This window comes from Macaca fascicularis, chromosome 1 (genome assembly GCF_037993035.2).
Source record: "Macaca fascicularis isolate 582-1 chromosome 1, T2T-MFA8v1.1".
Taxonomy (NCBI): Eukaryota; Metazoa; Chordata; class Mammalia; order Primates; family Cercopithecidae; genus Macaca; species Macaca fascicularis.
The window spans coordinates 214,230,253-214,243,737 of record NC_088375.1 but is presented as its reverse complement, the minus strand read 5'-3'; the positions used below and the strand labels follow the sequence as shown (position 1 = coordinate 214,243,737).

Genomic DNA, 13,485 nt, shown 5'->3' with positions numbered 1-13,485 from the left:
TATCTGTTCCCACTTTATAGACTGACAGCCTGCCACAGACTTTATAGACTGACAGCCTCCAGCTCTATGGAGCTTTTCGTTGAAATCTATTAAAACATATAAATGATATACCCATTTTGTTTCAAGGGAAGAAAAAATCACCAACCACAAATAACACGTCTTGAGATTCTTTAGAATTATACCAAATCTAGTCGAGATTTGATAAGTCTTCCCCACGATATTAGTAAACAGAAGGACAAATGCACCTCAGAAAGAAACTGGGTTGAAGCAGAGACCTCACTCTTTTTTCAAAGAATAAAAGGAAATAGAATTTCTTGCACCCTGAGACCTAAGCTATTCACAGATAACCCAAGATCAAGATCACTGCACTGCCCTTCCTAATAATGCTGTTGAGGCTGACACTCAGTTTAACACTCACCATTTGTTTGCATAGTAGGTGCAATATTTCAGAAAGCAAGACCCCAGCTCTTCCAACAGGAAGTAAAGGTTTGCTAAATTCTCTGTAAAAGACAGGAGCAGTGAATAAGTACCTCTGAAGAAATCCTTTCTTCTAGAACAAGAGGCAAACAATGTGTGACAAAAAGCCAGACACTGTGCAACCTAAACAATACTGGGCAAGCCAAAGCTCCAGGACATGCTCTAAGTCATTTTCAGGAGAAGTTCCTGAAAAGGAACATGCGAGTTCTTGGTTTTTACCTTTTTCTTTAACCACTTCAGTGATAGAAGCAACACAAAGCTCAGACTCGGTAATCTGTTTGTTTATATAAGGTCTGCTTCAAGCTAAAACAAGAAGCATCTTAGGTAACAGGGAGTTGTGATGCTTTCATAAAGTTTTTTTTTTTTTTTTTTTTTTTTTTTTGAGGCAGAGTCTTGCTCTGTCGCCAGGTTGGAGTGCACTGGCGCAATCGCGGCTCACCGCAATCTCCAATTCCCTGGTTCAAGCGATTCTCCTGCCTCAGCCTCCTGAGTAGCTGGGATTAAAAGCACGCAACACCACACCCAGCTAATTTTTGCATTTTAGTAGAGATGGGGTTTCACCACGTTGGCCAGGATTGTTTTGATCTCCTGACCTTGTGATCCGCCTGCCTTGGCCTCCCAAAGTGCTGGGATTACAGGCGTGAGCCACCGTGCCTGGCCGTATATAAAGTATTTTTAAGAAAGGAAGCTTTTCTTTATAGATGAAATTATGGATGAAACAGAGAAGGGGCCAATTTTTTAATAGTCTAAATCAGTATTTCTCAAACTGTGTTCCATAGGATATCTATACTTTAAGTGATGCAATGCTGAATTAAACAAAGCTAACTACTTTTTATTTATTGCTTTATTATAGGACTCTCATAAACTTTAATATGCTAAATATGTTTTGTTAATCTCAAAGAAAAGGGACATGGCAGTGTGCAAAGTTTGACTATATAAACAACTTTTGCGGAAACGCTAGTGTTTCAAAGAACAGAGTTTGGGAACCACTGGTCTATATAATGTAGCATCCATTCCCCACTCATATCCAAACTTAGGAATACTTGAGATCTGTTTCTTTTATTATAATCATGAGCATGTACTATGGGGTACCGCAGTCTGACAAGCTACAGTGGGAAAATATAACTACTTACAGCACTAGTGCAATGATAGACACAAAAGCCAGATTAACATTAAGCTTCTAGAAGCAGTCATCTTCCAGTTACACGATTCTGGAGCCAATCTATTATCACAACTACCCTCAACAGACCACAGGGCTATCATATCCCCAACATATCTCAGGTGTAGACCTAGCATAATGTAACATTTTTACACTGAAATCAGAAGTCTTTAAGAGTCACAGGCTGCATTCAGGAGTCTCCAAAAGCAACCATGGGATAGTACTATGCTAGAGAGCTAGCAGGTGAGTTATGTGTCAGTTCTACCTGACATCTATCAAGAGAAACAAGTATAACTTACGTGGTAAGTTCTCTCATGGAGATTCCGCCTTCTTTTAACATGGGGGTCACCAGTTCAGCAAGGTACAACCAAATATGGGGAATATCAATGGCCATGTCATCTGCCAATTCCAAAGTTTCTGAAAAACTGAAAAGGAATGGGGGTAAAAATAACATGCAAATGTAATTCAAAAGTTAAGATTAAATAAAAAGATAAAAAAATCAATCAACAAATACATATTAATCACCTGCTATGTTAGGTACAGTCTAGCCACAAAGTAACTGGTTAACACATTACCATTCTCAAAGAGATTATGTCAGCGTGGGGAAAAAGACTAGAACAGACAAAAGCATACTTGCAGATAGAGCTAATACTCTGAAGAACATGAACTATGGTACCAGAAGGAGGTCAAAAAACACCTCCATATAAAGGTGACATTTGAAAGCCTTAAATGATGAAAAAGAGGACAGTCCTGTGAAGTTCTAGGGGAAAAACTATCCATTTAATCCCGTACTATAAAGAATTCACCACAGTTGAATATCACGTCCTCTGAGTCAATCAAAAGCACTGACTAAACACTTACTGTAACAAAGATCTGACACAAAGAAAAGGCAAAAAGCCGGGCGCGGTGGCTCAAGCCTGTAATCCCAGCACTTTGGGAGGCCGAGACGGGTGGATCACGAGGTCAGGAGATCGAGACCATCCTGGCTAACACGGTGAAACCCCGTCTCTACTAAAAAATACAAAAAACTAGCCGGGCGAGGTGGCGGGTGCCTGTAGTCCCAGCTACTCGGGAGGCTGAGGCAGGAGAATGGCGTGAACCCGGGAGGCGGAGCTTGCAGTGAGCTGAGATCCGGCCACTGCACTGCAGCCTGGGTGACAGAGCGAGACTCCGTCTCAAAAAAAAAAAAAGAAAGAAAGAAAAGGCAAAAATCTGTGTCCTTGAGGAACCTTACAATGGGTAAAAAAACTGGATGGATATAAAAGAGTCTGACAACATTACTAACATTACCATCATTATTACATGTTACAAACTGTTCTATTTCTACAGAAAAGCTAATGGTTTCAGACTTTTGTCCTATGAATTATAACTATTTCTCAATGTCAAGCAAATGGGAATTAAATGTAAAACTTAGGAAAATCAAATATAAAATACCAGCAGTCTTACGTAGGCTAAAAATCACAGCTATTCACTTGGAAGTAGAAACAAACAACTCAAGATGTTGTTAATTATTTCCATATACAATATATTAAAAAGTACAAAAGCAAATGAATTTAACTACAGGAGACATACACATAACTGCAAGTCATAAGGAAAGGGAGGAATGAATTGAAGGGCTAAGAGCAGGTGGTAATTGTATGCATGCCCTTTCAGATCTCTACAATTGTAAAATGTGTGCTTTTCCACTGCAGTTCCAGGTTCTCGCCAAAGTACACCACCCTTTTTTCAGAGGCCTACATGTCAGTAAAGCTTTTCACTTAAAAACAGCTACTACCGTGGGCAGGGTCACCATTCTGAAGCTGCCATTTCAAAACAGTTTGCAGCTCAGCCATATTACCTAACTCCGGGCTTCATGAATCCTTAATTCCAACTTTCTGACCTCACAGCTTGCAATTATTTGACGCCGAGGACAGTGTCTGTGCTATGGCAAATAGATGTCAAATAATTGCAGGTTCTCTCATTATGTGCATACTTTGGGTTCAGTTAATGTACTCCTGATGGAATATAATCTAGCTGGACTCCAGGATTTCTAGGTTAACCACCTGACCCTGCCAACTCCTGCTCCATGGGCTAGCAGCATAAATGAAGCTGTTCAATGGGCCCAAGAGACAACTGTAGCCATGCTGGTCTTTCAGCAGTATATCTGCTGCTATTTTTATCTCATATATTTTACCTCATTACAAATAAAATATACCCATATTCTTGCCTTGGTTTTTTACTCCTTGATCAGTCAGTTCATCATGGGACAGTCTGCAGAATACAATCAGTGGTCAAATCTATACTGCTAACAAAAACCTTTTTTAGCTGAACATAGGATTTCCAGAGAACAAGCCTGTAAGGAGCTTATTGTTTTTTCAGGTTTACAGTTCCTAAATCTTGTTGCATGATTCTAAAAGAAAAATCCTAAGTGTGCGGAAGCACCTAGGTAATAACTGTTTTTATGTCTTTGCACTACTACATAGCCTATAATAATGCTTTGTACCACACGTATTTTCTAAAAGCTGAAAAAATGAAACAGAGCTACATCATACCCTTGCCTCTTGGCATGTAGTGACCATCACAGTCATTGGACTGTCAGGCTGTTCTTTGGCTGCAGGGAAAAAACCACAGCCATTGGACTGAACTTTGGTAGGGTCTACATAGATGAGACTGCAGATATCCCTCCACCCATTTCAATTACAAAAGCTCCACTTCATTTTATATACTGGGTTTTTGTCTAAAATTTTAAATGTAGAAAGGGATACACGATTAAAAGAAAAATATTTTAAAATTTTAATGCAGTAAAGTTCCGATAAGAAATCTTTTAAAAAAGCAAAATAATGCTACCACAATTGAAAGTGGTATTGTCAAAATAACCAGAAAACAAATTACAAAATGGCAGTGGCAAGTCCTTATCTATAAATAATTATATCAAATGTAAATGGATTAAATTTTCCAATCAAAAGACGGAGTGGCTAAATAGATTAAAAAATAAGATCTGGCCAGGTGCAATGGCTCATGCCTATAATCCCAACACTTGAAGGGGCCAAGGCAGGAGGATCACTTGAGCCTAGTTGTTGGAGACCATCCTGGGCAATGTAGGGAGACTCTGTCTCTATAAAAAAATAAAAAAAATTAGCCAGGCATCTTGATACATGGCTATGGTCTCAGCTACCCAGGAGGATTGCTTGAGCCCAGAAAGAAGAGGTTGCAGTGAGCCTTGATTGCGCCACTACACTCCAGCCTTGGTGAGAGAGTGTGACTCTCTCTCAAAACTTAAAAAATAAATAAATGAAAAATGAGATCCAACCATATGCTGTCTGTAAGAGACTCATTTTACTAGTAAGGACATTAACAGACTGAAAAGGAGAGAAGAAAAAAGATATTTCATGAAAACAGAAACCAAAAGAGGGCAAGGGTAGCTATACTTACACAAGACAAAAAGGACATTAAGTAAAAAACTGTAAGAGACAAAGGTCATTATGTAATGATAAAGGAATCAATTTACTAAGAGGATATCACAGTTATAAATACATATGCATCTCACATCGGAGTACCGAAAAACATAAGGCAATTAATTATCTGAAGGGAAAGATAGACTACAGTACAGCAAGAGTAGGGGACCTCAACACCCTTCTTTAAACAATGAACAACTCATCTAGACAGAAAATCAGTAAGGAAACATTGGCCTTGAATTATACTTTAAACCAAATAAAAATATACAGAACATTCCATTAAACAGCAGCAGAATACATATTCTTCTAAAGTGCAAATAAAACATTCTCCCCAATAGAGCATATGTTAGACCACAAAACAAGATTTAACAAATTTAAGAGGACTGAAATCATATCAAATATCTTTTTGGATCACAATGCAATAAAACTTGAAATCAGTAACAGGGGAAATCTTGGAAAATATCCAAACGTGAATGTCAAACAACATTCTCCTAAACAACCAATAGGTCACAGAAAAAATTACAAAGGAATTTTTAAAAATACCTTGAGACAAATGAAAATGGAAACACAACATACCAAAACTTATAGAATGCAGCAAAAGTACTCTTAAGAGGGAAAAATGAGTATGCATATCAAAAAAGAAAAAAGATCTCAAACAATATACCATTACACATCAAGGAAATAGAAGAACAAACTAAGCCCAAAGTTAGCACAGGGAAGGAAATAACAAACATGCAAACAGAAATAAATGAAATAGACACTTAAAAAATGAAAGAAAAAAAAAATCAATGATACTCGGAGTTTTTTTTTTTTTTTGGAATAATGAAGAAAATCAAGAAACCCTTATCTAGACTAGGAGAAAAGAGAGAAGACTCAAAATAAGGAATGAAAGAGGAGATATTACAACTGATACCACAGAAATACAAAGGATCGTTAAGAAACTACTATGAACAATAATATGGATAATCTAGAAAAAAACAGATAAACTCACAGATACATACAACAAATCAAGACTGAATTATGGCCAGGTGCACTGCCTTCAACCTATAATCCCAGCACTTTGAGAGGCCAAGGTGGAAGGATCATTTGAGTCTAGGAGTGCAAGACCAGCCTGGGCAACATAGTGAGACACCATCTCTAAAAAAAATAAAAAATGAGCTGAGCATAGTGGCATGCACCTACTGTTCCAGCTACTTGAGAGGCTGAGGTGGGAGGATCACTTGAGCCCAGGAGGTTGAGGTTGCAGTGAGCTACGATGAAGCCACTGCACTCCAACCCGGGTGACAGAGCAAGACCCTATCTCAGAAAGGGAAAAAAAAAAAAAAAAAGGCCCAGGACTAGATGGCTTCACTGCTGAATTCTACCAAACACTTGAAGAAGAACAAATTCTTCTCAAACTCTTCCAAGAAATCGAAGTGGAGAAAATACTTAAATACTTTCCAAGTCATTTTACAAGGTCAGTATGGCAATCCTCCCACCTCAGCTTCTTGAGTAGCTGCAGCTATAGGCACCCACCAGCATGCCCAGATAGTTTTGGTATTTTTTGGTAGGGATGGGGTTTCACCATGTTGCCCAGGCTAGTCTGAAACTCCTAGGCTCAAGCAACTTGCCCACTATGGCCTCCCAAAGTGTTTTTTTGTTTTTAAAGATAGGATCTCACTCTGTTGCCCAGGCTGGGGTGCAGTGATGTTCTCATAGTTCATTACAGCCTTGAACTCCTGGGCTCAAGCAATCTTCCTGCCTCAGCCTCCCAAGTAGCTGTAATTATTGGCATGTGCCACCATGCACAGCTACTTTTTTTGTTACTTTTTTTTTAGAGATGGGGTCTTGCTATGTTGCCCAGACTGGTCGTCTTGAACTCCTGGCCTCAAGCCATCCTCCCACCTTAGCCTCCCTGGTAGCTGAAGATTACAGGTGCGAGTCACCATGTCCAGCCTATGTAGGGTCTTTTACCAATGTAGAATTGCTGCAAGCAGTCATAAAAGTTCCAGAAAAGTAGTCAAGGAAGAGATAAGAATTTCCTCTCTAACAAACATCTCCCAAAATGAAATATTAATGTATCAATCTTCCTCTAGGGTACATATTTTGTGTCTATTGTCCACTCTAATTTTTACAACCTTGGTCTTCATTTGTTTATTACACTTTCAAAGTCATTCCAATTCTGTGACTAACAGCAAACTGCACTCAACTATATTTATTAGACAGTTTTTAAAAAGTTTTCTGAAATCATGATATAAAAAGACTATCAACACAGTTTGAAGTGCATGTACCTATACAATAATGCTTCTACCTATCTACCTACCGACCTAACTTGTGTCATAAAGTATTTAGATTCAAGTCCTGAAAATCTCAGGAGAATGGCTTGATGTTATCTTTGTGGAGGTATGTTTTACACACAGCAACTATTATGCTCACAGTTGACGTAACATCTTGTAAGGAAAATTCCAAAGGCCCTAAAAGCTATATTCATAAAGCCTATTTGAAATTTTTGTCTATTTTACTACTTTGCAGCAGTGCATACTCTAAAGAGAACCATAGGGAGAAATGGCAGATTAGTAACTAGCTCACCAGGGATCAGTATACCTGGAGGCTTTCTGCCTTTTTTTTTTTTTTTTTTGGAGATGGAGTCTCACTCTGTTGCCAGGATGGAGTGCACTGGTGCAATCTCGGCTCACTGCAACCTCCGACTCCCTGGTTCACACAATTCTCCTGCCTCAGCCTCCCGAGTAGCTGGGATTATAGGCATGTACCACCATGCCTAGCTAATTTTTGTATTTTCAGTAGAGATGGGGTTTCACCATGTTGGCCAGGATGGTCTCAATCTCCTGACCTCGTGATCCGCCTGCTTCGGACTCCCAAAGTGCTGGGATTACAGGCGTGAGCCACCGCACCTGGCTGCCTTTCTGCTTTCTAACCTTCCCAGGGTTATCACTGGCTTGGCAAGCTAGGCAGAAACTGCTTCCCCAACTGTTCAGAAGTTGACATCTAAGCAGTAGCAGCACCCAAACCAGCTGATCTCAGAGGCTCTTCCACAATACTATGGAAGGACAACACTATCTTTGTAGGTTAAGAAATAGAAGCAAAAGACAGGGTATCTTCATGGCTCCAATAAATGGTCCCCCTAGACAGTATGAACCATTTATAACTCAGGTTTTAGAAGGGATTGTGAAATTCTCATCTACTTGCAAGATGGCTCCTGGCGGACACTGACATGAAGCAATCCCTACCATTTCCCTCTTAGAAAAAGGTGGGCACTAAATTGTCAGGCCTCTCCATTCAGAATAAAATAGTACAACTTTTACATGTCTTGGTCTAAGGTCCAAGACTGGTTAGGTTTAAGCATCAAAAGTTAGGCCTGGAGACACTGCACTGCCTCTAGTTGCAGAAGGAAGCAGGTATGGTGAAACATGAAGTAATTGCTGAGACACAGAAGCGTTAACCTCATTTTATGTCTAAATAAAAGGTAGTAGTGTGGTAGTTATTGCCAGCAACAGCAATTCTACTACCAACAACAAAAGTGTAGCCACCATGTCTGGTTATGATATTCTTTCTTCAGGGAATCCCACAAAGGGAGAAATGCAAATGTCTGAGATATCCTAGAGACTAAGTTAGTATCTCACAAGTTCAATTATAGCCAATAATGGTAGACTATGCTTCCGGGGATCTTTATAGATATGAATCAACTTCTGAATATAGTTTGAAGAGACAGAAAATAGTAAACAATAATTTACCATTATCATTTCCGGAATTTTCTGAGGAATATATCATAATACCTGGGTAATAAGTAACTATTTATAAATGGATATCCTTGTCACTCCAACAGTATTATTTCTAGGAAATTATAGTTTCAAGTCTGCTGGGGGGACCATATTCAATCTGATTTTGAGGGTGTACATACCTTCATTTGCTCTTACCATTTGCACTGGCTAGTTACTGGACTGAATTGGAAGCTTCTCTTTTAAAACTGGGAAACCATCCTGGCCTTAAAAACCAATAACCACAGCAACTTTTGCCAAAATTTCTTACTAACTGGTTCAAATGGACTTAATCTAGTCATTCACTGAATTCAGAGCAATCTAGCTTATTGCTGAAAGAAAACTTTTTTTTTTTTCCATACAAGGTCTCATTCTGTTACCTAGGCTGGCGTGCAGTGGTGTGATCATGGCTCACTGCAGCCTGGACCTCCCAGGTGCAATCCTTCTGCCTCAGCCTCCCAAGTAGCTGGGACTATAGGTGCACACCACCATGCCCAGCTAATTTTTGTATTTTTAGTATAAATGGAGTTTCACCATGTTGCACAGGCTGGTCTCAAACTCCTGGGCTCAAGCGATCTTTCTGCCTCAGCCTTCCAAAGTGCTAGGATTACAGGTGTGAGTCACCATGCCCAGCCTGAAAGAAAACTTTTTTTTTTTTGAGAGGGAGTCTCACTTTGTCGCCCAGAATGGAGTGCAGTGGCACAATTTCAGCTCACTGCAACCTCTGCCTCCCTAGTTCAAGCGATTCTCTTGCTTCAGTCTCTGGGTAGCTGGGATTCGTGCCACCATGCCTGGCTAATTTTTTGTATTTTTAGTAGAGACACGGTTTCACCATGTTAGCCAGGATGATTTCGATCTCCTGACCTCGTGATCCACCCGCCTCGGCCTACCAAAGTGCTAGGATTACAGGTGTGAGCCACGGTGCCCAGCCTAATTTTCATAGTTTTAGTAGAGACAGGGTTTCACCATGTTGGTCAGGCTGGTCTTGAACTCCTGACCTCGTGATCCACCCGCCTCGGCCTACCAAAGTGCTAGGATTACAGGTGTGAGCCACGGTGCCCAGCCTAATTTTCATAGTTTTAGTAGAGACGGGGTTTCACCATGTTGGTCAGGCTGGTCTTGAACTCCTGACCTTGTGATCTGCCCGCCTCAGCCTCCCAAAATACTGGGATTACAGGTGTGAGTCACCACGCTTGGCAAGAAAACTTTTTAATGATCCTAGGGGCAAGTATAAATTTTCAAGGACCTAGAAGACAATGTTATCATTGTCTACAAAATCAAATGAATAAATTCAACAATGACTTTTTTGTTTTTTTGAGACTAAGCCAGGCAGAGTGCAGTGGTGCAATCTTCGCTCACTGCAACCTCCGCCTCCCGGGTTCAAGCGATTCTTATGCCTCAGCCTCACAAGTAGCTGGGATTGCAGGTTCATGCCACTACATTGGGCTAATTTTTGTATTTTTAGTAGATGTTGGCCATGTTGGCCATGGCTGGTTTCAGACTCCTGATCTCAAGTGATCCACCCACTGCAGCCTCCCGAAGTGCTGGGATTACAGGTGTGAGCCACTGCACCCGGACAATAATGACATTTAATGGTTACCTTATTCTAAAAGGATGGCTATATGTGAAATGAATACAGAAAAATATACAGTGGCATTTAATCATATGTGCATTTAATTTATGAGAATATAAGCTTGGCAAAAAAAAAGAAAGGAAAATTACAAGTAGTGCAGAATTCTTACTGCCATTTGACTCAATAAGCATATGTCCAAGTGAGGACGAGATGGCAGATGCATATCCAATGTCCAGACCTTAGGAGATCCTAGTTGCTATTCCCTTAGAGAGTGGGCATCTGTCAGTGCCGGGTGTGACTCTGTGTTTATATTTGATACAACATGGCTCCTAAAACAAAATTTTTTACCAATGCAATTTTCACTTTAAACATTGGTTATACAACCTATGCCTGGGTAAAATTTTGTGGTTGAACCAAAAGGAACCTGATCTATGCACTTGTGATGATGGTATATCACAAATATACCAGAACCTGATCAAATGAGGATTCACCACCAATGACAGGCAGACCTCATCAAACCGTCCATTGACAAGAATCATAATGAAACCAAACTGAAACAGACTAAATCATTAAGAACATGGAGTTACATATCCTTCTCCATGAGGCTAGAGTGGGCAGACAAGTGCTTCCTACCCACAATAACCATGGTTTATTGGAAGAATAAGGTTTTTAAATTTAAGACAATTTTTCAGAATTGTTCTCACAAAGAAAAGGTTTTTTCCTCAAAGAACATTTGGGGATCACATGTAAATGGGCTGCTAAAGGCCTCAGAGTTTCCCTGAGCCTAAGGGGTCTCTGCTACCTTACTTACATCATGATAGAGATCTAACAATAATATTCAGAAAACCAAAAGATAACCTTTATGCCCTAGCACAATCTATAAAATGCCATCACATCAACCAACATATATCAATATATTAATTGCATCATATCAACACATTACAGTGGATACAACTTTCATTTATGGAAAAAACTAAATACTTAAAGAGGTAAGTACTTTAAAAATTAACTGATACCCAAGAGCCTAGTAACTGAATACCACTCTTGAAGAGGATACCGACCCTTTGAAAAAGTCCTGTTTGCTGAGTTTTTCTGATTGTACCAGCTGATAGAGTAGTTGGCCCATGTGATCCCTGGTGATCTGGCTCCTTTCCAGGGTGGACTCCACTCCCACTCTCACAAAAACATGTAGCAGGCCCTGGGCATTCAGCTCTTCCACACACTGCACGGCTTCCTGTTCCAACAGCAAAGAAAGGCTTACTCCAAAATCTGGATAGTGTTACCAGAATGTTAAGATAACTTTAAAATCTTTTACTTAGAATCAGGAGAAAGCTCCATGAACAGGACAGTTTCCATATTTAAGTTTCTATTTGTTTAACATACTCTATAGCTCAGTAAATTGCAGGCTGATATGGGCAATATTAAAAGTCATACAAAAAAAGAGCATTATAGCTCTTTTCAAATTTGTCTAGTAGGTTTTCCAGTTTTTACCAGAGAACCGTTTTTATAAATAAAAATTTTTTAAAAAATGATGCATCTTTACAAAGTTAACATGTTTAGTTTAACAATTTTATTAAACATCACTCAAAGGGCCAGAGTCAAATGTATTTTTCTACATAATATTTACTTATTTTATGATCATTTATTTAAAAAATTGAAAATAGTATATTATGAAATAGATATTTAATGTCGTGATTCAAAAGCCTTAATGTGTCAACAGAGATTACTGTGTCTATGTAGGTTAATATTTGCTCAATCTTCAATGAAAAAAGTCTTCATATGAAAATTAAATTGAAGTGATATAGTTAGGTTAAGCATTAAAATTCTTTTAGTAAGTTTTTGTGGTATGCTTCTTAATTTGTGCTTGTTAACTGGTGTTTACTATAGAGTAATCCAGCCAAGTCAATATCTTTGGTCTGAAGGGTGAAAGCCGGTCAGCCAGAGTTGCTGATACACCAATAAAGCAGTGTACCTCTCTGCTCTCAGCTACTGGAAATTAGTCTGGTGCCCTGAATTCAAAATCTGTTGGTTCAACCTTTGAAGCAAAGTAGCTCTTCCAAGGGGGAGGATGTAGGTAGGAAGGGTGGTGACCTGATGCAGAAGGGAGGAAGCTCATCTAGGTGTCTCACCACTGATGCTTTTTCCTCCTTGCTCCTTTATTTAATACCTCCCTCTTTTTATTAACTTTTTATCTAACAAAATTTCAAGCCTACAGAAAAATTAAAGTCATACAATATACAACTACATATCTTCACTTTGATTTAGATTCATCAATTGTTTTCTTTCTTTCTGAATGTCCAAATTTACTATTAATGATGTCAATAAAAATATTTGATATATAATACATATTCAAATTTCCACAACTGTCTCTAAAGGTCTAACACAGCTTTTTATTGTTGCTGAGTCCAGCTGAGAATCCAACTTTACATGTTATGATGTTGTTCATATTCCTTTAATCTAGAACGGTCCTTTCTCTTTTTTGTCTTTTCATGACATTGCCATTTTTGAAACATTCAAGACAATTATCATGTAAAATGGTTTCTTTTTTCTTTTGAGACAGAGTTTCACTCTTGTTGCCCAGGCTGGAGTACAATGATGCAATCTTGGCTCACTGAAACCTCTGCCTCCCAGGTTCAAGAGATTCTCCTGCCTCAGTCTCCCAAGTAGCTGGGATTACAGGCACGCACCACCAAGCCTGGCTAATTTTGTATTTTTAGTAGAGACGATGTTTCCCCATGTTGGTCAGGCAGGTTTCAAACTCCTGACCTCAGGTAATCGCCTGCCTCAGCCTCCCAAAATGCTGGGATTATAGGCGTGAGCCACCGCGCCCGGCTGTAAAAGATTTCTTATATATGCTTTTAACCAACTAATTCCCTTTTGTTTCTGGCCACATCTGTACCTCACACACAGTCTTAGTTTGTTAAATACATTACCACTCATCCTTCTTATTCCAACTTCCAGAATGTCGCTTCTGTCTATTCCCTGGTCTCTTCATCCTTGTGGGTCTTTCACTTTTTTTTTTTTTTTGAGACGGAGTCTTGCTCTGTCGCCCAGGCTGGAGTGCAGTGGCGCGATCTCCCCTCACTG

At 39.4% G+C, this 13,485-nt stretch overlaps 1 protein-coding gene and 1 non-coding gene across 51 annotated transcripts in view; one reads left to right on the top strand and one right to left on the bottom strand.

The window, feature by feature from the left end:
• The window catches only part of EIF4G3 (eukaryotic translation initiation factor 4 gamma 3), a 375,324-nt gene that overhangs the window by 19,195 nt on the left and 342,644 nt on the right, over window positions 1-13,485 (bottom strand). For all 50 annotated transcript variants that reach the window (XM_074018065.1, XM_065528583.2, XM_074018064.1 and 47 more), the window contains 3 exons: window positions 11,460-11,632; window positions 1,936-2,061; window positions 419-500 (listed from right to left, as the gene is read on the bottom strand). In XM_074018065.1, coding sequence (XP_073874166.1) covers window positions 419-500; window positions 1,936-2,061; window positions 11,460-11,632 — 381 coding nt within the window. The remainder of the gene's footprint in view (window positions 1-418; window positions 501-1,935; window positions 2,062-11,459; window positions 11,633-13,485) is intronic.
• Window positions 11,840-11,901, top strand: LOC123571051 (U7 small nuclear RNA). The gene has a single exon (XR_006695225.2). It is a non-coding gene; the product is annotated as a U7 small nuclear RNA (small nuclear RNA).